The sequence below is a fragment of the Melospiza melodia genome, chromosome 1, assembly GCF_035770615.1.
Source record: "Melospiza melodia melodia isolate bMelMel2 chromosome 1, bMelMel2.pri, whole genome shotgun sequence".
Lineage (NCBI taxonomy): Eukaryota > Metazoa > Chordata > Aves > Passeriformes > Passerellidae > Melospiza > Melospiza melodia.
This window is the reverse complement of record NC_086194.1, coordinates 28,189,171-28,215,354: the sequence shown is the minus strand read 5'-3', so window position 1 is coordinate 28,215,354 and position 26,184 is coordinate 28,189,171. Positions and strand designations below refer to the sequence as shown.

Here is a 26,184-nt window from a genome sequence, read left to right as displayed (position 1 = left end):
TGAAGAAAAACAAAAGGAAAAAAAATTCACAACAGAAATGTAGCAGGATTGTTACCTCATCTGACATCAAGAGACTTCTAGCAAAATTAAATGTGCGATTTGGTATTCCTTAAGTTGCCAGATAGACATCACCTTTACACTGGAAGGCAATTAGTGTCATTCATAATCAGTGTACCCAGAGCACTCTCAGGTGGATATGTCCCAAAACCACATCCCAAGTATGCACTCAGTTACACAGTTATACTGAGATTTCCATGAAATCTTGAGAACTAAAAGTAAAGCAATGTACAGACAGCCAGGGAAACTTGAAAATCTTTCAGAAGTTTCTGTCAGTTAGGTCTTTGAAATAAGTCTATTTCAAGATGTCAGACCTTTCAGGAGTTAGATCTCAAAATACTCTGCTTTGGGTGTTCCAGAATAAGAATTTCTAGGTCTTTCAATTTGTCCAAATTCATATTTGATTATATATTCTCATCTGTTAGTGCATTTATTCACTTTTAATGCTCTTTATACTCCCCAGACAGCCAAAGTGGCATTTGAAATTCACCTGGTAGAATTTCACCTTTGTAGTCCCCTCCATGCTTTGAATGGAAAAAAAAAAAAACAACACAGGAGAGGAATCCAAATTATATAGTTTGATGTTTTTGGATCAAATAAAACTGTTCACCATTAAAGATACATTTCTGTCAATCCATCTCCAGATCAGTAGAACAAGACAGAACCTGATCTTTCCATCTCTTCAAGCTCTTATCTAAACAAAGGACAGTAATGCTTAAAGGTTGTTCTCCTATTTACAGTGTTCCATACAGGGCTTGGACAATTGTAACAATGATTATGACAACTCTGGGATGGAAAATGACTCTATGAAAAAGAAAACAGAAAGAAAGAAAATGACTGCAGTTACTTTCCCACCTAAACTTAGTTTAAAAAAAGTCAGCCTTTCTAAAGACATTCACAAGCTGTAACAAAAACCCTCTACCTAAAAAGATCCTCATTTGTTATCCAAACCAGAAAACTGGTGTAGCACTTGTGAATATACAAGTTTTCTCCAAGACAAACATTAAAAAATATCCCACTAAGTTGTTCCAAAACATCTGTGTAAAGCTATTTGTAACATTTGAGTATTATGAGTGTTCTGAATGTTCCAAAGTCATGTTCTTTGTTGTCCAGTTTTTAAAGATTCAGGTTTTTCAGCAACAATGGTTCCCTAAAGTAGCTTTGCAGATAGGTTTAACTGTGTCTGGGATGGAGTTAATTTTCCTTCCAGCATCCCAGCCATACAGCTCTGTGCTTTGGGTTTGTGGATAAAACAGTGCTGATAACACAGCAATGTTTTGGCTAGAGCAAGTTCACACAGCACCAGAGGTTTCCTTTTTCATTGCATCTTCCCCCTTTGTGTCTGCCCAAACCTGCAGGGTTTGGCTGTGAGTGGTCAAGAAGCTGGAGGGGAAACAGCAGGACAGATGCTCCCAGCTGACAAAGGGCTATTCCATATGGGATCATGCCCTGCAATACAAGCTCAGGAAGAACAGAAAGGGAGGCTAACCAGGGTTATGGGGTTTATCTACATGTTGTAAACATCTGCCTGGTGCAAGGAAATAAATTGCTTAATTTGTTTTGCTTGTGAACACAGCTGTGCTTCTCGTATTAAAATGTCTTCATCCTGAGCCAAGTTTTCTTGCTTTTCCCAGTTTTTCTTGCTTGTCCCAGTTCTTTCTACCATTCTACTGAGAGGGAAGAGCATATGAGCAATGGCGTGGGGGCTCACCTGGTGGCAGGTGCCAAACCATCACAACAGCCCAAGTCTGGACTCAGTTACTTCAGTAGCTTAGTGAGACAACACTAATTCATTCACATATGGTGTTCAGCTTTCAGATACTCAAGTTTATTACAGACTTAACACAATAAAACATAGTATAAAAAAAGTAGATTGCAAAGTCTTCACATCATGGAATGCCAAGTTACAAAAATTGAAGTCATATCCTTGAAAATACATAAAAGCTAGTGGAAAAATATGGTGAGATAGAGAGAAAACCTGTGGGAGACAGGAAAGAAGGGGAGAAAAATACTAAGTCAGTTAAAAAAAATATACGTGATCCAAGCTTTTTAAATAGAAAATTTAATATCATTCTTTGAGTCAAACAATCCTGCCTAGAAACATATTCATAATGAAGTTAGGTCCAGATTTTGAACCTCTGAATAACAAGATCCCTTGTGCCCCAGTTAGCTTACATTAACATAGCTTCTGTGTCCTACATGTCATTCCAAAATACTCTTTGACTTCTAGAGTTTTTATCATGCTTTACTGGATAGATTGTTTGCTACACACTTACAAGAACATCTTAAGTTACAAAAATAGTTATCACTCATTAGTATTTCTATACATATCTCAAGCTATTATATGCACACTCTGTACATTGGATGTTAACAGCAGTTAAATTTGCTTCCTTAAAACAAACAAAAGAACTAAATCACAGTCAGTCAGACCCAAAATACTCAGGCACCAGAATACACTTACATGTGTGGTACTAAACATCCCTGCCCATGCAAAGCAAAAGCAGTTCCAGTCCCCAGGAAACACATGCATCCAAGTTGTAGGACCCTTGTGATGGCTGGAGGAGAGTATGAGGATCAGGATGTTACTCCCACTAGACCGGAGGGCTCTCCACACCAAGTGTGCAGATCCCATGCCAGACTGGTTTTCCTGGCCTGCCTACCCATGGAAAAGCAGATTTACATGGCAAAAGCTGTAGGTAGTAGAACTACCCCAAAACACCCCTCTGATAATGATCACAATTCCAGAGCTAAACAAAATAGGAAGGTGACTTTTAAGTGGAACAAACCCTGGGTGTTTGCCACTGCCACATAATTGTTCCCACATCTTTTGGCTGAGATCTATTCCTCCTCCTTCCCTGGGCCAAAAGGAAAAAAAATGAGACTTTTAGGTGTGACCAGGGCCATCACTAACAAATATTTTGCTGGTTGCAAGTAGTCCATTGCTAAAGTATATTGGTTGCACTTGCTTTATTTATCCTTCCCTTTCAGTAGTGAAAAGCCTGGAAGCATTACTAGGGTTGTGGCATTTTGTTAAACAGGCAAGTAAAAAATTTAGTTCTTAGAGGTGCCATTACTGGTCTTTCTCATCTCTTAACTCTACAAGCGCACTTCAGCTGACGTGAAGCTTCCTGCAGCTGCCCAACTCTGGAACAAGTCACCCATTTCAGAAGGGAACAGACAGATGTCTTGCTACAGATTAGGGGGTGGGAAGAAAAACAAAACCGCAACTACCACCCCTCAAAAAAAGGAGAAAAAAAAAAAGGGAAACCTTAAATGCTGAATAAGAAATAACACTATTTCTCTTTTGACACTCCCTGAATATAGAAATTTCTCTCATACCACTCCAAGCACTATCCTTTCCATCATGAGGGCACCGCTCTTCAGTCAGGTTAAAGACCCTCATGGTTCAATCCAAGCACTCAGAGGTATGGTGTTTAAATGGTTCCCTTTATAAACCACATGCTGAAAAGCCTAGGCATGTTTGCAATGCACTACTATGAAAAAATATATTCATTTGCAGAACTGCAAGGACAACTTGAAGCAAAGTCAACTAAAACATGTACTCAAATCTGCCAACACCAGGCCGGCAAAATATAAACACTACAATGTTAATATCAAGGTCATGCACACATCAGAAGTGCATAAAGAACTTCAAAGTTACACCACAGAAGAAAAAGATACTTATGGTTTGTCTTCACAAAATATTAGGAATTAAGCAACCATCTCTATGACATTGAGATGAGTAAAGAAATTATGAATGAACTTCTACAGGCTTTTTCCCACACCAGGAATTCAGGAATGTCAGTTATTTCATCTTTTAATAAGAGTGCTTCTCTTTAAAACTCTCCAAATAGATATTTGATTATTAGATCTTTGATCGTTTGGATCTTGGATGGTTATTTATTAATTCTTATATTTTAAAAGCAGTATATTTGAAGTGTACAATAATTTTGTTCTCCAATGGTCAAATAGTTAACATTTTAATGCATTTAAGTGTTCCATACTTCAGTTGTATTTTTGAAATTTTATAGATATTTTAAACAGAATACATTAAGCTGATTTTCAATAGTGCCATTACAATGCAACATCCAGACTATATTTCTTACTGTTTTAAGAAATAACTATCAGAGCTTCCATTTTAAAGTGCAACAGGAATTGGCAAAGGAATTGCTACAAAGTATTCAAGTGAAAAGAATTCTACTAGAAATAAACACACTGCAATATCAGCATAAAGGTATTGATAGTGTTTGAAGACCAGAGGAAGTTACAAGAGAAATATGAATCACTTCAGAAGACACACAAAAGAAAAAAACAGGAAAAAGTTTTACTTTTTCAATTCGACTTTCTAGAGAGAATTGTATTTATTGATTTACAACTGAACTGAAAGATTTGCCTTTTTTATTTTAAGATCAGGATAAAATGAATGTGAAAAACAAAAGGTCTGGCACTTGGATCTATACTGATACCTTGTTTACAAAGTTATAAAAGTTAATAGTGAGTTCCCTTGCTCCCTTAGCATGTTTCCAAGCTTGGTCATATAAAGCAAGTACAAGTTAAATATTCACACAGATGTTTACCTGTTTATCTGATGAAATGCTATATTAAAATCAGTAGATAAATTGAAATACTTGCCTTATTTGGTTAGTAATATGCTGACAGCTGTGCAAGGGAATTCTAGCTCTTAGAACCTTCAGCCTTTTATTCTCCCATTACTGACTTAATTTGTGAATTCAGTGGGATTTTTAATCCACAGTTTGTTTCTTAAGATGAGAACTCTTCATCATTCAGTAAGTCTATCACAAATTGATGTTTAGATATTCTAGATGAAATAAACTGAGTTTTATCCTCTTCTGACACATACATGGAAAGAATAACTCCACTCAATTATTTAATTTAAATCAGAGAATTCCAAGCACTTCATGCAAGGTTAACAATCACAGATTTAAGTATTGATTTAGCTCAACAAGTACACCAAAATTTCAAAAGCCAGTTTGAGTCTCAACACTGCATAAAGTGTAACTTCCCCCTGCCATGCTTGTGCAAAAGCAGCATTCACTATTGTCACCAAATAATTTGATCATTGTGCTATTCCAGTTATTTTAGATTACTTTTCATCCTTGGAAGAAAAATTTGTTTTAAATCAATATTACTATCTGCCTACAGCTGTTTTCTTCTTTTTCTATTTCAAAATCCACAAACAACCCCCAAACAAAAATAACACTCCAGTGTGTAGATATTTAAGCCTAGAGGAAAAGAGCCTGTATCACTGGCTGGCAGACTTCAGTTCTGATATATTTAAACCAGAATTCTCTCCCTGCTTGCTCTTATCAGCATATATTTCTACACCAGCTATCATGAGTTCACCTCTCTGCTTCCAGCCAGCTCTCCACTCTCTTGGTCTTTAGTTATCACCTGTATCTTTGCAGGCTATCAGACAAGCTTATAAATGCATTTTAGCAGCTACAGGACTGAACCTCACCTAAACTCTAGAAAGGTGAGTCAGTTGTGGACTAGTTTCCCTCATGACTGTGAGCTGTAATAAAGAATGTTTACTTTTAAGGGCCCAAAAGCAAGAATAACCTTCAGAATCTAACTACAATAAGTCATCTCAACTGACTACTCCAGTTACAGAAGTTCTCTAAAGGCAAAAGATGAAGTCTTCATCTTATCAACAACTACACGAAACTGATATATGACAACAACTATATGACAGTTGAGGTTCCAAAGGTTTTCATAGACTCTAGAGTAAGGGCTCAGAGCAATTGACATAGAGGATGGGGGAGGGGTTTATTATGGTTATTAATGTCTCTTAAATCAGTCTTACATCACCCACATTTTTTCCCCACCCAACCCCTTAGGTCCATCTAAGAGAGGCCAGCAAAGAAGAGAATAATGTAGACATGTATCTTCACTGAAGTACTGGAGCATCAGAGATTGTTAGTGGCAAGTTACCCAGAAGCCTTTTTCTATTGTGTTTATTGCCAATTCATTTTGTGTAGCTTATTTCCAGGAGATAGGCAGCACAAAATCAGTAATACCTATTTTAAAAAATACATTTTCCATTACAATGCAATAGTTTCAATAGCACTTTCTTACAGCTGCATCTCACCTAATTCAGAAATAAAACAATCCTGATTGAGGCTAATTAAAAAGTTAACCCTCAGAACAGTCAGCCTTTAGGAGTCAAACAACTTTGGACTCAAAGTTTATAATCATCATGATTGACAATTACCCCAGAAATTGGCATGTGCAAACTGTGCTACAGAAACTATTTTGTGCTGTCAGTCAGTCATCTCACAATTGCATCAGCCTGTACTCCTACAGAAAGAATTGCTTCATCTTCCCTTACAGAACTTGGATGTGACCGTTGAGTGCTCTGGAGGTACAGACAACTACAGAATTTGCTTGCTGAGCCTGTGCCAGAAATGAACACAACCCAATGTAGTAACACTTAAAAGTTGCTTAGGTACAGAATATATTAAAACAGTAAAAATCACAAAAATTTACACCAAGCTCTCCAAACCCATGTTCAAAGTTTCCCACCTAGTTCCAGCTGCGCAATCTTGATTTGAATTCCTGTTCTAAAAAGCTTACTAAAAAACAGACTGGTAAAGTCTTGTTTGTTTTCTAGAGTCTTGTATTTTTCTTTTGTCAGTAATTGTTGTGGAGGTTGTTTCTTGTTTAGTTTTTAAACCCAGCTTTAAATCTAACAATACATATTCTCCTCATAACATCCCATTGGTACCAAGAGGGAATATGAATGAAAAGATGCCAGATTCTAGAAACTGGACATTCAACTATAGTGTCATCCAAGAGAGCTTTCCTGGCTTTCATAGACTGCATGTCACCTGTAATCATGGATAGCAAATAAAGTGTAGAATCCCAAAATAAAGAGCTACTACCACTGGGTCACTACTAGAAATTTCATACCCAGACACCTCAAAGTAATCTTGTTATTTAAGTAGTAACATTCTGTTTTCAATAGTCAAATATCAAGAACTGAAGTATAAACTGAAAATTTATGAGTATTACTTTTTAAAAATGCTCATTAGTGACACATTTCACCTAAACACAGACATACACACAGTTACTCTAAGTTGATGTACCACACCGTAAGGAAAAGTCTCAGTTCTGTTCAAGAATCTGATATTCCCCCTCTCCCCCCCACCACACAACTTGACAGAAGTGCTTGCAGTAACAGAAAGCAAACAGAAGGGGAAAACACAACATTTAACAAGTGCACCTATTTACAATTTGCACCTTTCCCTCCTTGCATCTAAAGTGTACAGATCTCCACGTTTGCTATGCTGTACATCACATGTACTCTCTGCTCCATGGAACTCCAGTTCTGTCCAAAGGATCTCTGCAAGCACCAACTGCAGTCATTCCACACCAACCAACAGGTGCTTTTACTGTGGAGGCTGAAGGACATTTAAATATTCTGACTGGCCCAGCTGGTAGGTCGTGTTTCCTCCACAGTCCACATACTGGTATCTCTCCTGGGATATTTGCTCAGGGTGGCCTAAGTACGAGGTTGTCACTGTCACTCTTAAAAAGACAGAAGAGAAGAGATTTTGAGTTTCCTATTCTAAAAATCACTGTGTTTATATTACTAGAGTTATTAAGGAAAAGGTTTTGGAACAAAACATGTTTTAAATACATTTAAGAACATTACTGATTTACCACTATAGATTTTCTCCATGACAGACATCTGGTTCCTTTTCCTAAAGATGCTAAAGCTGAGGTTTACTTGTAAAATCTACCATTACAAATAATATTTCTTGTTTGTGATAAGAAAGTAAATGATTAAACAAACTACAAGCCATACTGTAAAGACATGCCCCATTCCCTCACCAACAAAGGACCCCACCATTCTGAAATGTATGCTAAGTCACAAAAAAACACCGTCACAAAGCAGTCTCTGACAGAGTACTAAAACTATAAACTCCTTCAAGACCAAAGTTCTCAGCAAGTTTTGAATCATGGCTGATACACAAAGTAATTTTAAATTTTTTGAGACATCAGTAGCTCCATGGCTACAGCCCAGCTGCACAGCAGATACAGTAACAATGATTGTCAATCCAGTCTTTACACCACCAGAACCTGTCAAAAGACACAGTTCACTTTTTGTAACTATAAAGCTACTGCACTAAAAAAGCAAGTTGACTTCATTATTTTTATGATGCAAAACCTTTTGGATTAAATATGTGAGTATTATTTTAATGAGAATTACATGGCTTCTGAAGTTGTTTCTCACACATAAGAAGACTACCATACTTACTGCATCATCACTACTATGTTATGTACTTTGATAGATGGTAAAGTACAGAAGTCACTGCAAAAAAGAAGAACAATTGTTAGATTGATATCAAACTTTTCTAGGGTAATTATCTGAAAAGCAAGACTTCTGGCTTCAACTGGAAATTCTGCTGTCTATATATAGAGACTACAGAGTTGCTGGCAATGGCAACAGAGTAATTTGCCAGTGACTGTATCACAGTGACTGTACCTGGACCACTGCTACATACACAGTCTTTCACAAGTACTGTCTTCACAAGTGTTTGCTTTCATGTCATGCTGAGGACACAACAGAAGCGTCCTAAGAAAGCGTTCATTCCATCTTCCAGAAGCTAACCAAGGTTAATCTGAGCCACCACATTTACAGCCCAGTCAGGATCACTTTGTCACCTATTTTTTGAACTCATCCACTTCTATATTACGCAAAATAACCTTTAAGCAACATACAGATATTCCAAAGTCAAGGTTATTGTTCTCTTGCAAAATACCCTTTTCAGACTTTCATTTTCTGACACATGCCTACATACCAGCCATAAAGAGCACCATGTAAGTGCATATTTTTAATCCCTGCTTCGTAAATCATTGCTCTTGGTCACAAATTTATCAGCTCTAGAATGAAAAGTACGTGATCACTGCAGCAAGACTGCTTGGCAGCCAGCCTACCAATATTTACATGCCTTAGTCATTCTTTCCTCCTGAACCAAGAAAAATAAAATATAAAGAGTCAGTGAACTCAACTTATCCAAATTGTAAGAAAATACAGCATTATAATGAGCTCTATGAAGGCTATTTATGAAGTTTATTTATTCCTCATGCATCCAAAGTGTGAGCAGATTCATAAGATTCTTTGTTTACATAAAGCTAACTTACAGAATTTTAAAAGGTGACAGAGGTTCTACATTTTCTGTTGAAGTCTGTGCCTTTCAGCATTTCACATGTATTTCACTTTATTTCAACAATTGAAAGCAACAAGGTTTTCTCCCATCCCAAAGAGGCTGGCATCCACTAGAACTGCACACAGACCTGAAGCCTCAATAGTTAACTCTTTCTGTTCAGTCTGAATTTCAGTGCAAGAGAACTAAAACTGGGGTTTGTGACCAAGAGATAATTTGTCTGTTGGACAAATGAACTTTCAGGAGCTATGAATAAAGCCACTCAAAGGGCAGGCTGTAAACACTGCTTACTATATACACAACATGTGAAGAGAAGCCTCTAATTTGTATACCATTAAATACAAATGTCCTTCTACTGCAGAGAAAATTGTGGGAAAGTTACTAGAGAACTTGTTAGGGGAACACACCTGCACTTCCACCCCTAAAGCAGCAGTCCTAACTAGCACCAATCCCTAAAATACCATAAGAGAGATACCATTTAAAGGGTATATAGCCAGGTACAGCAAGCCACTATATGAAACTAATCAAGCAATTGTGGTTTGCCTATCTTTCAGTACTACTAAACTTAAAGAAAATGCCCCAGCATCTCTTCAAACAGATTCCTGCTCACTTTGGAAAAAGTTGTTTTTAACAGCACTGCAACTTTTAATAAGATCCATGTGATATTTAAAAGTGAGTACACTTACTACATGTAGCTCATTTCATCTTGTATGACTGTGGGCACCATATAATCAATCTAAAAAAAAAAAAAAAACTACAATAAAAAAAATCAATGAAAACACCGCTAAGTAGGTTTATATATGAAGATTAACACATGTTTAACTGTGAAAGCCTAAGCTACTTACCTGTTTCATATCCAGTGGACCAATGTTGGTGATGTTGTTTAACCGTGCTTTGCCAATAACTGTTTTTGAAAACTGAACTTGGGCTGTGATATTTGCCACTTCAACAGAGTAGTAGTTGTTATTCGTTATATTAAGTGTGTTCTGAAAAAACAAACACCAAACAGTAACACTTATCCATTCTGTGTATCTCCATGAGCAAGCATTTTGAATCTTGTGCATGGGACAGTAATATCAGACATTCTGCAAGCAGATTTTCCTGCCTGTGAGGACTGCAGACAGGAGCAGGGTCACCATCACTTCTGAGTTTGTTTAGTGAAAATATTGAGTAACATAAAATTCTGCACAACTTTCGTGGTAACAACCCTCCACTTAAGATACTGCATTTCTTCCTATCCTCAATTATTCCTTCCAGGAAATTTAGCTATCAAAGGACTTCTTTCTCCCATGATAGCTTTGCTTCATTTAAAATTAAGAACTCCACCAAAAGTCTTTAGGCAAACCTGTATGAAGGTCATTACGAAGAAATCAAGAACTATGTGGGAAGAGCTCCTCTTAAGTTTTAAGGTGGATAAAAAAGTATTTTTCCTCGACACCAACTCTGACAGAGGCAAAATACCAGGGCAATAGCAAACAGCATTCCTACATACACACACTACAATTCAGACATATTCCAGAAGTAACACTGAGAACTCCAAAGTTACTGTTCCCTTGAAAACAAAATACCCAGTGTCAGCTTGCAACTACATCTCTATTAGTTACAGCTAGAGGAACCAGCCCCAGCAGGCTCAGTTACATTTTTCAAACTGGTCACTGACTCTAGCTCTTAAGGCACCAACTAAGCTTTTCAGCCAGACCACAGTTTCTACATTAAACTTTCAAAGCATTATCTCCTGTTGCATTCATGCATTCCAAACACCCAAAAAGTCAGACGTACCGTAATATTGAGATAGATTATCCGCCTTTCCTGTTCGTAAGTGACATAAACTGACTTCACACCAATGTACTGAACATCAATCGAGCGAGGAAACAAGAAAAATACAGCCAGCCCAGAGAGCAGCAAACACACAGTTACAGAAGCAGTCACATAGAGCTTTCTGGAGGAGAAAAAAAGGACAATTCAGAGTCAAAAGCACATTAAAAAACAATGACATGCTATTTTAAGTGATAAGGAGCAGGACTAGTGAATACAATTAATTCAGTCTATTTCTAGCTTCCATTAGCTTCAAAAAAGGAAAAAAAAACCTATGCTGCACTTCACAGCTATGTTTTAAACAGTTGTTACTCTTGCATAAATATCAGAAACCACATTTCAAATCATGTGGTTACCCCAGCAATTGTAACTTGCAAAGAAAAACAGAAGAAGTAAATATTTATGTGCTTTGAAACAAATTCACTTCCTCTTAACATTTATTTATAGCACAACTTCCATCATTTTGTGGAAGTCTCACAAAAACCACCCAGAACACAAATAAAGCTCTTATGACAGAGAATCCTGACTTCCAGGGAAAGTGTCAGGACTGCAGCTAAGGAGCAGGAAATTCACAATTAAGCTAATAGAAAAGGGTGTGTTTGTGTGGGTGTGGCTGTGTGTGTGTGTGCATAGGAGGGTGGGGGGCTGGTAGTGGTGTGAGAGATAATAAAAAACCCTCCACAAATAAAAGGATCTACTTCAGCTCCAATTTTGTCAAGATTTGAACAGTAAAGTAATATGTCCCATATTTGTACTACCATTACATCAGATACATTATCCAGAATAGTATCACGTGAAGCTAATATATTTCTTTTACCTGGCACTCATTTCTGTTTACTACAAAAATATCAAAACATTAAAAAGAAAAAAAGAAGTAAAAACCAAAACATGTCAGAACAAGAAGCCCTGAGGATTGTAGTGAACCCCCCTAAGCAGATCCTAGAAAAAAAAATTAAATAGGCTGTTATGCTATGGTAAAATTAAATATAATTATGTATCATAAATTGTTGATTGTTCTAGTGCAAAAACCAGAATGCTGCTAATTAATTGAAGGTGACCTATTTTGTAGCAGTGGCTCAAAGACGCTACTGATTAACTCAAACTCTAACAGTGAAGATCTGCTTAGATCAATTAGGATGTTACAGAGATTAAGACCTGCTCACATCATTACTGTAAACATGGATAGGTCATACAGTACTCCTTAGCTTTGGACTTACTTAGCCAAGATGTATTGTGATGGAAGTATGCACACCTGTTAATAAATAACTCACCAAGAGTTAGAGGTTAAGGCTGATATTACTCACAAGCCCTGTTCTTCCAATAATGAATGCAAGAAAGCATTCCAGTAATTTTTTGCTTGATTCTTCTTCCCTTTGAATTGTTGAATTTTAACTAGAAGAGAATAATTAACTGTAGATTCAGGTATCACAAACAACTATTGACTTACGTTCTTCTTGGCCTCAGTCTTTGATCACTGTATGGAATTAAGGCTACCAGCTGATTTTCCTGCCCTGGAAACAAAAACACCCTTTCAGAATTTAAACAAAGAATAAGTGTTGTTGAAGCTCTTTTAAACAAAGAGTAACCGTTACAACTTAGTGGCACCAAAGAATAAACACTAAAGACAAACATTTAAATTCCAGATAAGGACCCAGGTCGAATGCTACTGTAGCTGATGTCACTTTCTGAAATAGAGCATGGCTTACACAACATCAAGATGAAAAAACACCAAGTCCACAAGGACCAAAGCAGCAATAAATTCTGCCTCTGTGCTGCACACATGACCAGAGGCAGTATTTCCTCTGGCACCACTTCCTGTAGAAAAAGAGATGCAGAACAGCTCTGAGCTATTTATGCCAGACCATATGAACTCATGGGACAAAACGTTCAGAAGCTTGGGCAGTAAGAACTGATACAGAAGGCATTCTGCATGTACTCTTCTGAAAAAGCAGAAGTTAGTTTTGGTTAAAAAAGCCCAACAAACAACAAGCCCAAACTGAAACAACCAAAGCTAACAATACAGGTGATCTGGGCAACACAAGCTATGCACACACTGCATTCTGGAAATCAGAAGTATATAAAACCATACTTATCATGGTGCTGATGAGCACCCTGGGAGTCAAAATAGATATCTACTGGAATTTCTCCATGAAACTTATGTCACTGGACAGCATTTTTATAGGGTTTATTTTTTAACAGCAGAAGTAAAGAGCTCATGCACAGATGAGTAGTTAAAAATATGTGTACTACATCTGCCAGTTTTTTTTGCTGTTTTTTGTGGAACTGTATGAGAACAGAGGCCTCAAGGCCAAATTTGCAATTTTTAAGCCAAGTGCAGAATTTGATCAAATCATCACTTAGCTAACCAAGCACTTGGCAATGAGTCCATGCTGAATCACTAAGCTAAGCAAAACATGCTAACCAAGCATACAGTAGCACGCAAAACATCAACATTCTAAACAGCCTCTACTGATTTAAAACACATTTTCATCTCTACTTCATAAGAAAATATCACAGTAATCCTTTCATACATTATACTAAAAACTAAAGCTGTTCAAGTAACAAAACGTAATTTCATGGATTTATTATAGTTTAGCCATCATATCACAGTCCTACTAGTCATGCTGTCATTCTTAATTTTTCCCCTCTCTCCTCAAATGACCCCAAAACGTGACATTTTTTCTTCTCTAAAATACTAAGGAATGATTACAAACACAATCCTCTTAGCTCTAATAACTCATTTTAAGTTCAACCACATTATTTCATTAGAATGTATACACAACGTGCATGTTTTTATAGTTACTGCAAAATCTTTAATAAAATAATTAACTAACATTTATTTAAGTACTGCATCCAAGGATTCTACAGTGAAAATAAGAAGCTTTTGAACATGGAAATTTGGCTATTTCTGCACTTTGAGTAAAACGTGCTATTGATATTAACAAGTATTTCAAGTTAACGAGTTAACAGAACAAACTTTTTTACCTTTTCTGGCTAAGGCAATTTTTAATTTCATAGCTTTTCTAGGCGTGAAATTTGATTAATTCAGAGGTACTCCAAGAATACATTTTAGTAGAAAGTTTAACAGCTAAAACACAAATCTCCTGTGGTATTTGCAACCACTGAAATATTCTGTGCTCCCTGGTCCTTCTACAAAGGTGAGACACAAGTGTGTGTGAGCTGTGCCATAACCTAATCCCACTGAAGCACACGTAGAAGGATAACATGGCACAGACATCACTCAAGTTTCCTGAGCAGCTGCTCAAAATCAGTTCCAAGAGCTTTTACACCCAATAATCTATTTTGGGTAAGAGGTCTGGCAAAGGAAATTCTAACATGAAATCATGTCATCAGCTCTTCCCCAGTCAAAGGGAAAATCTCACAGCTGAAGCAAAATGCTGTGCCTTGGCCCACTTGGCTCTCATTCTGCCAGGTTTCAGATATCCCATCTTCTCCTTCCACTAGTCTCTTCATAAATATTGAGGGAGCTTTTCATTTAGGACAGAAGCATAACAAAGCAACATGTTTTACCAAGAGGAAAAGTAAAGGATGAGGGCAAAGCAAACAAAACAGTTAGGTATGGAGACTAATGCTGTGTAGCCTACTCCTTTCCAAGGCAGCCAAAGAACCTATATATTTTCAACTCCAAGCTGGAATTATCCACCTAGCAAGCACCAGTGGGACAAAAGCAGGGTAAAGGAAAACAAGAGACACTGGCAGCAGTGAGGGCAAAAGAATTCACTATAAATCAGGAAGAGGCGCTGCAGCCCAGGTCTACTTTTCCATCTCTGAATTTGCAACCATTTTTGCATTTATATATTGATTCAAATAGTTTAGAATAGGTAGTCAAAAGCAAAAAATGCAATAAAATGTCATGAAACTAATGGTTTGCTAATTTAACTTGCAAGACCTAGGGTTATGGGTGGATTCAAAGCTGAGGAGGAAGAAACAGTTGCATTGTACAGACAATAGGAGATCCAAGTTGTAACAGCCAAGGTGTAAGAGTTGACCCAATTTGTTACATTCATCTAGAGTAACAAAATGCTTAGTGCTGAAAAAAAAGTCAAAAAGACTACAAAACTTCATCTTGACTTGAAAAGCTATTTGTTATGCATTATTACAACTGCATATGGTTATGATGTAAATTTATAGGTTAAAAAAAATAAAATAATAAACAAAGAAACTTACCTCGTGGAATTCTCCCTGTTCCCTGGCAGGTTGGGCAGGTGACACTGTCCCTTCCTGTAAATTCCACATAGGGAAACTGCGACACATCTCCACATCTGCTGTCCTCATTGTGCACTTCCGAATGAACTAAACCATTCCTCACGTTATCAGACACTGAGCTTCCATCATAGCCATCTTCCTTGCACGTATGCATAGGCAGGTGAGAAAGCGATTTTCCCATGTCTAAAACAAAGGCAGAAGGATGTTTTCAGGGACAATGATTCAAACATGGCTTGCATTTATTCCTCTGCACCAAGTAACTGTTAGTGTGTGGCCACAGTCTGACAAGGCTCAGTTCTCCTTTGGTCAGACTCCTTAGGATCCACAAAGCACTAAGGCCTGGTCAAGCTGGAGTCAATCCCAAACTGTAAAGAACCTGAATTAACTGGGAGCTTTGTTCAGATTCCCCAATATGCACAGGATGAAAGGGGGTCAGTGAGAGGCTTTAAAGTTAGAACAGTACAACTGCAGGCAAAAGCTGCAACAGCTTCTCAAAGGATTGTTACTGTACAGGCCTTAACACAACACACTAATCTTTGTATTAAAAAAAAAACCAAAATCAATGCTGGGCCATAGAAAGCAATTTTGAGTAAATTCTACACACGCCAGACCCAATTTTAGTAAATTTTACAGCCTGGACTTGTTTTGAGAACATAGGATTGGCTGTTAGTTTCCAAGCTACAAATATAGATCACCTGGTATTTAAACTGATGCCTCCCTTTAATTCAAAAGAGGACCAGTTCCCAGGGAGGTCAAGTGAAAAATGGGAGTTACTTAAACATAGCAGCTGCCAATATACAGCATTTAAAAAGACCTGCTTAAAAAAGAGTATCACTCACAAAAACATTTTTGTTACCTGTCTGTATTTTAATTTTTCCTCATTACTGTACCTTTTCAGCCATGACACTGAAAATATCTTGAAACACAGAACATTTGAAACTAAAGTCTGTGAAAAAGTGCAGTAAGCAGAAACACTCCAGTTTGGAGCATGTGGGAAAAAACCTCCAAGAAAATAAAAAATAAACCTCTACAGCAATGGCACTTAGTTGTTCAGCTGATCCACATAACCCATTTTGGTTACTTAACACACAGAGACAGCAATCACTCAATCAGTTTTTTGATCAAAACTGACTGACTAATCAATTGATCAATCAATTGATTAAAAAAGAATATGCAAAACTTCACTGTTTGGTTTTTTTTTTTTGTCCATTAATAGGTATTTTTAGAGTGGCAGCTAGGAATTATCATGCTCATTCACTAAAAGGAAGCCCTAGAAGGAAGATGAAAAGAGAAAGATAAGTCAGAAGATTTTAAACCAACTACTCAAGACAGAACAGAAACACCTCAATACTGATTGACAATGCAAACACAACATTAATTCATTACATTGCCACAAAGCCTAGGTGAATGTGGGAAAAGGAAAGTAAGTCAATAAATGCCAACCAGTCCCAGTTACTGCCCTAGCAAATATGCGGGATTATTTTTTCCACTTATGTCATTAAACCCTTACAAGCAGGAAAGCTATTTACCCTTCTGCTGCTACAGCACTTTTTAAATACTCCAAGTTTAGGAGCCATTCAATAATGGAAATTGTTGAACTGAAAATTAAAACTACTGAGCTATGGAAAAAAAAAATCATGAAAAAGCTGTTGACACTGTTGACAATTATTTCACATGGGGTTTTTGTTTACTTTTCTCCTTGCAGCTGACCTACAGCCCTCAAGCTACGGAACCTGAGTCCTGAAGCTTAGGCAATAGCTGTCACAATTACAGATCTGGAAGCTCAGGGATCGTGCTGTTCTGCCACCACTTCATCCAACACCCACTGACAACTGAAATGCACCTTCTAGTTTTAGCTCCTTCCAGAAGGAAAAGTTCACACACTCCCTGATCACACTGTGACATGAACCAAAGTGAAGCAGGCAAGGCTGACTGGGATCTTTTTCAAGAGCGCATCCTTTACTTGAATTAAAGTACTAAAGCAGGTGCATCCTTCAATGCCAACTGTACCTGCGCTTCAATAATTGAATTTAATGGTGCCAGAGATCAGGGAGAAACATCTCAGTTCACAAACAGGAAAACACAGAACCATCTTCAAGCAAAATTAGATTCACCAACATGCTTTATCCCCTAGCCAAGCCTGAACCTTGTTACAGTTGACCACAAATCAAAAACACCTTGATCTTTTATCCAGCACTTAGAGGCTAAACAGCAGTAACTCCGACAATATAACATCTCCGTATGTCACAGCTTCCATGCTGTCAGCTCTGCTTTGGTGCAGTCTCCCTTGCAACTGATGGTACAATCCCCTCGAACTCAGCTGGGATTTCCGTGAATTCACAGTTTGTTAAAACGGCTTCGGTAAATTAAAAATGTGACAAGTGGCTTTTGTTTACGACCGCACCCTTCAATTTGCCGTGCACTGCAGCACAATAGTAGGTGGACAAAAAAACCAAACAGCGTCACAAGACAGACTGAACCGCCACATCCTGAGCTGCATGCAAGCGTATAGGAAACTACTTTGTTTATAAACTCAGTGGAACTTCACAGAGTCAAATTAAATTGTTATACTTCTCCAGCAAGTTAGGCTGTTGTTCTTACCCTTTATATGCACACGTATAAACTTGAGATTACAAACCTACTTCTTTTTCAATACAGCGAAAGATTTCGAATGGCAACCACCGTCTGCCCCATGAGCTGCGCGTTAACCGCGAGCATCGGCAGCTCCTGCGAGGCGGAGGCCGCGGCAGGGCAAGGCAGTGACTTGGCAGCACAGGCTCGGCCAGCTCGGCTGGGCACGACCAGCGCTGCCTCCCCCGACCCCGCCACAGAGCCGCGCCTCGGACACCGCCTGAGCGGTAAGGCGGGCGCAGCCAAAATACAGGACTCAAAAATCCTGGGGTTTAGGGATTTTCTCGTCCGTCAGCGCCAGCTGCTCTCACAAACATGGCGAAGTTTACAGCCGGCAGGCTTGGACCAAGGCCCGGCGAGCTCGGCTGCTGCTGAGCTGTCCGGCCAGCCCCCGGTCCCCGCTCGGCCTGGGGTGGTCTTGGCGCAGGAGCCGTCCTGGGGCAGGGGCAGGGCAGGGCACGGCAGGGCAAGGGACAAGGCAAGGCCAGGCAAGGCCAGGCCAGGCCAGGCAAGGCAAGGCCGGCCCAGCTCAGGCCCCCGGCCCCCCCCCCCCCCCCCCCCCCCGGCCGCCGCGGGCCTACCCAGGCCCCGCCGAGGCCCAGGGGCGGCCGCAGCGCCCCCCGCCCGGCGCACAGCCCCGCAGCCCCCGCCCGGCGCGGAGCGGAACGCGCTCCCGTCCCCACCTGCGGCGCGGCTCCGCGGGCCGGGCCGGGCACGGCACAGCGGCAGAACCGGAGGCTCCGCGAGCGACGCAGCTGCCGGCGCCGAGCCCCGGATCGGGCGTGTGCGCAGCCGCGGGGCGGAGCCGGGCCCGTCCCGTCCCGCCCGGCCGCGGGCGGAGCCGGCGGGGGCTGCGCTCCTGGCCGTGCCGAGGAACAGGTGGCCCAAGGCTCGGGAATGGCTCTTACACCGCCCTCCCGAGGGGTGCGGGGCGATCCCGTATCCGGGAGTGGGACCAAAGGTCGGGGAAATGGGAATAGGAAGATCGCACATTCCCGCTTTGCGGCAGAGAGTCTAAAGGGGACGGAGGGATCCCATCCGGAATTTCCTTGGTTCCCGGCGTTCAGAATCCTATTCACAGAATCATCTAGACTGGAAAAACCCTCTAAGATTGTCAAGTCCAACCTACGACCGAACCACGGTGTGAATTAGACCACGGCCCCAAGGGTCATGTCCAGTCTTTCCCTAAACACCTCCAGAGACAGTAACTCCAGTGCCTTCCAGGACAGTCCATTCCAGTACCTAATCACCCGTTCTGTGAAGAAATTCTTCCTAATGTACAGCCTAACCCCCGGTCAGGTTAAACCCGTGTTCTCTCGTCCTGTTTCTAGTTTGCCGTGCTGCCCGCAGCTATGAGCGCCCCCTCCTTCTGTCCTCAGCTTCGTGGTGCCTTGTGAGGCACCATCGCTATTTTCTGTGTCCCCTTCGGTAGCTCTGGTGGAAGTTCCTCGCCCCCTTGTGCTCCGGGAGAAAGGAGATGCTCATGGGAGTAAAGCGGTGGCAAGACAGCACGAAGAGGTGCCCGAAGCAAGTGCAGTTTGTACATTATACAATGTTGTACATTATACAAAGTTGCTCGTACAGAGGATGTTTATCAGGGCATGGACATGAGATATTCTCCCAAAGATTTGCCAGAGCAAGATGAAGTGCGTTGGAAATAAGTTGTGATGGCTTCATTTCATGGGTCTGCCTCTTGTTCAACCATTACCTGCTGTCCTTGGAAATGCTCCAGACAACTTCGTGGGGATGTGTGAGCACCAAAGGGATGAGATCTGTGCACAGGGCACACAACTCAGAAGGAAAGCAGGCAGAAGCTCTGCCTGGTTTGGGAATCTTGACCCAGCCGCAGGAATGAATCAGGCTGGGGATAATTCTGTGATTCACACCATGTATTGCAGTGCAAGGACAAGCACAGGGTCAGGGTTCGAGGGAGAGAATGAGGAAGAGAGGTTCTTATGACTCTTGGGGTGATCATGAGGCTGGGGCAGGGTGCCAGGCTGCTCCAGAGGCTGGGAGGAGACAGGCTGCCTCCAGCAGCCACCCAGAGCAGGTGCAGCTCTGAGGCCATCTGCCTGTGGTGTGCACAGCATCTGGTAGTGGGACCAGCATAGGATCAGCACAGAAAAGAACTTTTTCCCAGCCAAGCATGTGGTTAGAGAAAAAAAAAAAAATCTTCCTTTATTTTTAACCAGGCTAATGCCAGCCCATTTATTCTCATAATCCTTGGAACTTGTTGTTTTCTGGGAGTTTTAGAAGTCTTGGCTTGCAGCAGCCTCTAGCTTTCATTTATCCAGTTCAAGTAATGGTGAGTCCTGCATCACAGCTGGCTTGGCTCTACTTATCTAGCCAGGCATGGTCAAGCTCCTGGCAATATTAGCAAAAGCTGGCATGTTCCACGTCCTTCTGGTAGATCTCCACCTGAATCTTTGGCCCATGACTGTTCAAGGTTCCTGAGATACCCATTGTACAGCAATATTGACCATGGTATTTTGTGAGTTCTTAACTACAAAGCAGTACATGTCAGATACCTTGAACAGGTGCCTGGCATGCTCAGGATCAATATGGGGCTTGTATCTCACTTTAAAACATCAGCAAATCCCAAATTTGGAATGCTCAGGTCTAGCTAGTAATTTCACTGGCTATTAGCTTTTGGATCTGCCTCAACTGTGCATTGATCCAGGGAGCACAAAATGCACTGTGAAAAATATTCATAGCTTTCAACAGTAAAAACAGAAAGTAAGCACCAAATCTTTGCCTTTCACGTTGTTTTAAATAGTAGTGGTAGCCAATCACATTGACCTGAATCATCACACAACAGGGGATGTGCCAGAAAAGGTTGAGAAAAAAGGTTTTTGGAGTAGCTTTGAGAGGTCCCACCGAGATCTGGCAACTAAATTTTCAAGTGAAATATTACTGGTAAATTTTTTCAAGAGAAATATTACTGGTAAATTGTAATTAGCATGGAGATTCTTTATCAAATTAGAATTTTGCACCTTAAACTGCAGTATTTTTTATCCAATGCTTCCAGCTCTCAAACTTACTTATAAGGCTCCATGCAGGCAAGGATATTATAAGACTGCTGGACAGAGTTTTTCCCCTGCCATGATAGAAGCAATAGTTGAAATCAGTACGGGCTTTAGAGATAGTTCTCCATTCTGTAGGAAACAGACATGTTTCTGGTTAAACACTTACTACTTGGTAGAGCCCTTCCTCCATAGTTTTGACACAAACAGAATGGTTTGGGGTTTTTATCTCTTTACAGCTGTCATGATGAAAGGGAACATATCTCTGACTATCTGTTTGCTTTGTGTTATTTTCACTTTGAAAGTACATGTTAAAGATAGCATTGTAGAAAGAGAAATGGAAACACTGTAAGGATCAAGCTCAGCCATAAATCCTCAAGGTCACCTTGAATATAATTTATTTGGTATAAGTTAAAATCATTCAAGGAAAACATAATAAACAATAATACAAAGTATCACACTGAATGAATAGTCTTGGGGAAAAAAAAAGAAAAATATGTGGTAAGAAGATGTAAAACTTAGAAGCAGGGCTTAAATATGCTATTTAAATGTCAATAACATATTTAAGCTTAAATATATTATTTAACTTAAAATGTTACTGAAATGAGACCGAGGTCAGGATAATCAAGCCAGGGTTCCTGTGATTATGAAAGAGTATTTTGCAGTAAAGAGATACAGAATGTACAATATCCAATATTGCATGAACTGAATAAATTATATCTAGATGAGGATTGCATACTTAAACAGAAACACAGCAATTAATCAGTTCAAAATACATAGTAGAGGGGTAGCATGCAGTACTGGTGCTAGTAGGAAGGGTATAAACAGAAATACTCAGATGGCAGAAGGAGAGAAGCTGGAATCATTACCTTTGGACTGAGTTATGGGACAGCTGCAAGTAATATGAGCTCTTAGTTCTCATAGATCACAAAAGGAGTGCAATTTATACTTCTGATAGTACATCAGTAAAGAAATCCAAGCAATGAATCTGCTTTCAAGTTGAGTTTTGTGGCTGGGATATGATAAGTGAGTCAAGGCCTTGAAAGGTCTGGAGTTAGCAATCCATAAAGGAGCTGATTGCACCAGTGTGCAGCCTCCCAGGTCCTGTGAGCAAGAGACTTAGACCCTTGAAATACCAGTGAAGAATTATATTTACTTCTAATTTTCTCCTAAGATGAATAGCAATTGACTAACATTGGTTATCTGAAAAAACTTCAGGCTGTCCACATTTATTTCATCCTTTAGGAATATAAGCTACTAATTCTGTGAATATTGAAGGTGATTAAGCCTGTTTTTCTGCAGAGTTTCTTCCTGGTTGGCTATTATTTACCTAAATGATATTTTTTGTTATGGCTGCATATGCTTAACATCTTCTACTACAGAACATTTTGACAGCAAAGAGCAGGTTGCCATGCTCAGAAGTGGAAATCTGTAGAAATTTCCTGGCTGGATAGGAAGTTGTTTAATGTTGGGTCCTAAATGTTCTGTTCCTTGTGTCTCCTGTTTGGTTATCTATTTCTATGAAATTTCTGTGAACCATATTATCTCTCAAACTCCACTGAAGCTGGATGATGCTTTCAAGGTTATGATGCTTTCAAGCTTGGAACTTGGGACAGAGAGAGACAGAGATTGCGTAAACCTTGTTTTCCTGTAGCCTAGCAGGCTAGAATTGGATGGCATCCTGTCTGAATGCTGAAGGGAACAGAACCCTTTTTTATCTGCAAGCAATCTCCAAGTCCAGAAATACCAACAAACAAACAACAAAACAAATAAAAGACTATGAAAACTGTAATACTCATCTCATATAATGTATAAAGAATGGGGGATTGTGTCTGTTTGTCTGTTGATAGTGGTAGAGAAGATTCTTATGAGCTCCTGTAATTACTTTAGGTTCATTATTACTTCACTGGGAGTTTTGTATATAAGGAAAAGCAGGCTTTGCAGAACTGTTACAATTGTTTGTGTGGAATGGGTTCCTCCTCCACCTTAAGTAGTCCAGGGAATGCTTATCCTGCCATGTGGTAAAGATCATGTTTTTTCCTAAATTTCTCTCTAGTTAATGAGGACACCTGAAAGAAAATGTTCGTTCCCTATATTACAGTTTTCTTAGTAAAAAATTTTGGAAAAGAGATACAAGTTAACCAGACACAAATAAGAAACCTAATTTTTAGTGAATTTACCCTTTATTCCAGTTTTTTTTTGTTTTGTTTGTTTGTTGTTTTTTTTTTTTTGTTTTGTTTTTTTTTTTTTTTTGCAAGTTACCCTAGTCCCAAGATGCACTGGACTGATTTATAAGGGTTTGCAACAGTGACTTAATTTCAGTTCTGCAAAATATGCTAAGTTCCATCATTGAAAGGCAGATAAAGTCACAGGCAGGTCAAAACAAAAAAAACCTCTAATATTAATGTCTATTAAATCTTATACTAACTAAGATATCCTATCTTATACTATCTTAAAAACATATTCCACTGTCTTATTTTAGACTTCTAAAAGTTCAGTTTTGAAACATCTTTTTTTCCCCTCCTAAAGTATAAGCTGTACTTGTGAATTGCTGTTTTTAATGGTATTCGATGGTAAATATTTTAGACACTATACTGTGTGCAATTTGTCACAGATACTTTCAATGCTCTGTAATTTCTGATGGTGGGGCCTGAGCACAGAGTTATTTTTCATGAATAAAACATAAGCAGTATTTTATAACCGATGTGTTTCTGATATATTTCACAGCTACAAGTAGCTGTCAGTGTTGCAACACTCCACAGTCTTCTGCTGTGTATACTTTACAGCTGCTCTTTGTTCATCACATGTGCACAAACCTTAAATTCTGCATTAGTTGACAATTGAATAAGATGATTGCATTCGGTAAGAAGATGGGTTTTGCCCATTCCTCCACAACTCTGAGGCTGTAAAGAGCTGTGTCACGCTTGCTGCAATACATGCTTCCTACACCTTCTGGGGAAAATGACCCCTACTTCTCCTGTTTACATATTCTCACCTTTATTTTTGAAAAAACACTAGCTGAATATTGATGAGGAAAAACTAAAACTGACAACAGTCCAGAGATCTAGACAAAGAATAAATCTTTGGATTGACTGTGTGAATGTCCTTGTGATTATACTTTTAATGCTTTTGAATAGCTTCTTTCAGAACAAGATTTTTATAAATTACATGCAGAACCATTTTTCTTTACCTTAGAGGAGTGGCACTGGGTGGCAGATGTGGCCACCTTCAGCCATGCATAAGGGCATAGAGAAACACTATAGTGAGCGCTCCCATAGATCTGAGGCTCATCTAATTTACATGTGATCTGTGCTGCAGTTTCTGATGGAGGAAAGTACAAACAAGGATATTCTATCTTTATTATTTCTAATGCAGGACTTGTCTAGCTTTATTCAAACTGGCTTTCTGCAGAGTTAAACCTATTACTGAGGGGCCTTTAAAATTGTGTAGCTCCTCAGGGGAAGACTTCAACCACCAATGGAATATATGGCCTTTAAGCGTTCAAAGTTATTTAAGTTTTAAAAAGAATATGTTTTTAACACATATTTGCAAAAAGTAATGACGTATGTATGAGTTACATAAACCTCTGAGAAGATCTAGTTTCATGTGGTTGGAAACTTGTGTGAGTGATGATGACTCACTTCACTAACAACAAAATCAGTATGTCACAATGCAATAGAAATACACAAGTTCACTAATTTTTTTTTATTTAAGTTGATCAGAGCCAAGAAAATCCACTTTTACTTAAAAAGTTCCCATAGTGTTCTTCTGAAACACCTTTGGAGAAATCCGGTATTGAGTTCTCCATATTTCATTTAGGAATCTCCCACCTACTGTAAGACTCAAAAGTCAATGTGTGCAACCTTCTGCACAGTTTATTCTATTATTTATATAAAGATATTGATTATAGCATCGGTCTTACAGATACATGAAGTACTTTTCTGAGCCACAAAATATGAGAAATGGTACCTGTAACAGATAAGTAAGAGATAACAGAGGATGCAGCATCAGGAGCAAAAATGGGAACAGATAACATTGAGGAAAATATTTCACATACAGCCTAAAGCCTGTTCCTGGCATTTTAGCTTAAGTGTTCTTTATTGTATGCATTGCAGCAGTAAATATCATGTTTATCAGTAGCATATGTCAAGACATCTTTGATAGCCTGCCTATTGTAGCAAAATGATAAGCTGCTTGGTCAACTGTTAAAATCACATTGTAGTAGCCTGCCAGCTATGAAATTTTGGGAATGCTGTTCAAAACACTACCACTGTAATGGTTTTGTCATTGTGGTCATGTCTAGCCCCACTCAGCCTCTTCTGCAAGTTTGCCAAGTGAAGGTGCCAGAAGATGTGAGTTTTTATTTCTTGGAAAATAGATAGAGGCAACCAGTTCACAGAGGTTACTTACATTTCTAGAGGTTTAGCTTTCTAGCAATTACAATTTTTGCTTATTATGGTCTGGAACAGAGGCAGAAGCTTTGTAAGGGATTTACAAATTTGTGCCTTAGAAATGGAACACCCTGAATTCCCTTGCTTCTTAACAGGGTCTTCCACATAATCGCAATGGTAATTTTTCATTCTTGTCCACTCAGGTAGGGTTTCGTTTTAATACTTTATTTAATAAACAAAAGCGCTTTTTTTCCCCCATGTCCATCTCTTAAAGGTTTTATCTTAGAAAATATTTGTTTATTTTAAAAAACTGCATACAGTTTGTGAAGGCAAATGAAAATAAATCTGTTTTAAGCAACTGTTCAGCTAAAGTTTTTACTCTAAAGTTAATTTTATTTCTTTAGAAAAATACTTTGATAATAATTTGATATTTACTGTGCCAAAGTGCTATCAGAGACAGTGTTCATATTTCTGTTGTAATAAACTCTGCAGTATTTTAATGGAATACATATAGAAGAGATGGAACTAGAAATTAATATTTTAACATATCATGACCGTCAAAATAATTTGTCATGGAAAAAATGACCATATAATTGCATTGTGATTATCTTAATAAGTATAATTTGCTATGTCTGATTTTTGTCCACTTTTGCTCTTCAAAATAGGATCCTATTAAATATTTTCCATTACTGTCATGAGAAGTGCATTGAAATATTTTATTGATAATTTAATCAAGCTATCATTGCATGATATCTTACTGCAAAAGTAGTTCAGCCAGTGTGCTGGGTTGACTCTGGCTGGATGCCAGATACACACCAAAGCCATTCTGTCAGATCCCTCCACAACTGG

At 39.0% G+C, this 26,184-nt stretch overlaps 1 protein-coding gene across 1 annotated transcript; it reads right to left on the bottom strand.

Annotated features, from left to right (window-relative positions):
* Positions 1-1,863: 1,863 nt before the first annotated feature.
* Positions 1,864-18,689, bottom strand: TMEM106B (transmembrane protein 106B). Its single transcript, XM_063152184.1, has 8 exons — positions 18,605-18,689; positions 15,252-15,473; positions 12,511-12,574; positions 11,028-11,187; positions 10,094-10,234; positions 9,935-9,984; positions 8,339-8,392; positions 1,864-7,605 (listed from the first exon to the last, which is right to left on the bottom strand). Exons 2-8 carry the CDS (start codon positions 15,469-15,471, stop codon positions 7,467-7,469), a joined length of 828 nt encoding a protein of 275 aa, XP_063008254.1. The 5' UTR covers positions 15,472-15,473; positions 18,605-18,689; the 3' UTR covers positions 1,864-7,466.
* Between the last annotated feature and the right edge of the window lie 7,495 nt (positions 18,690-26,184).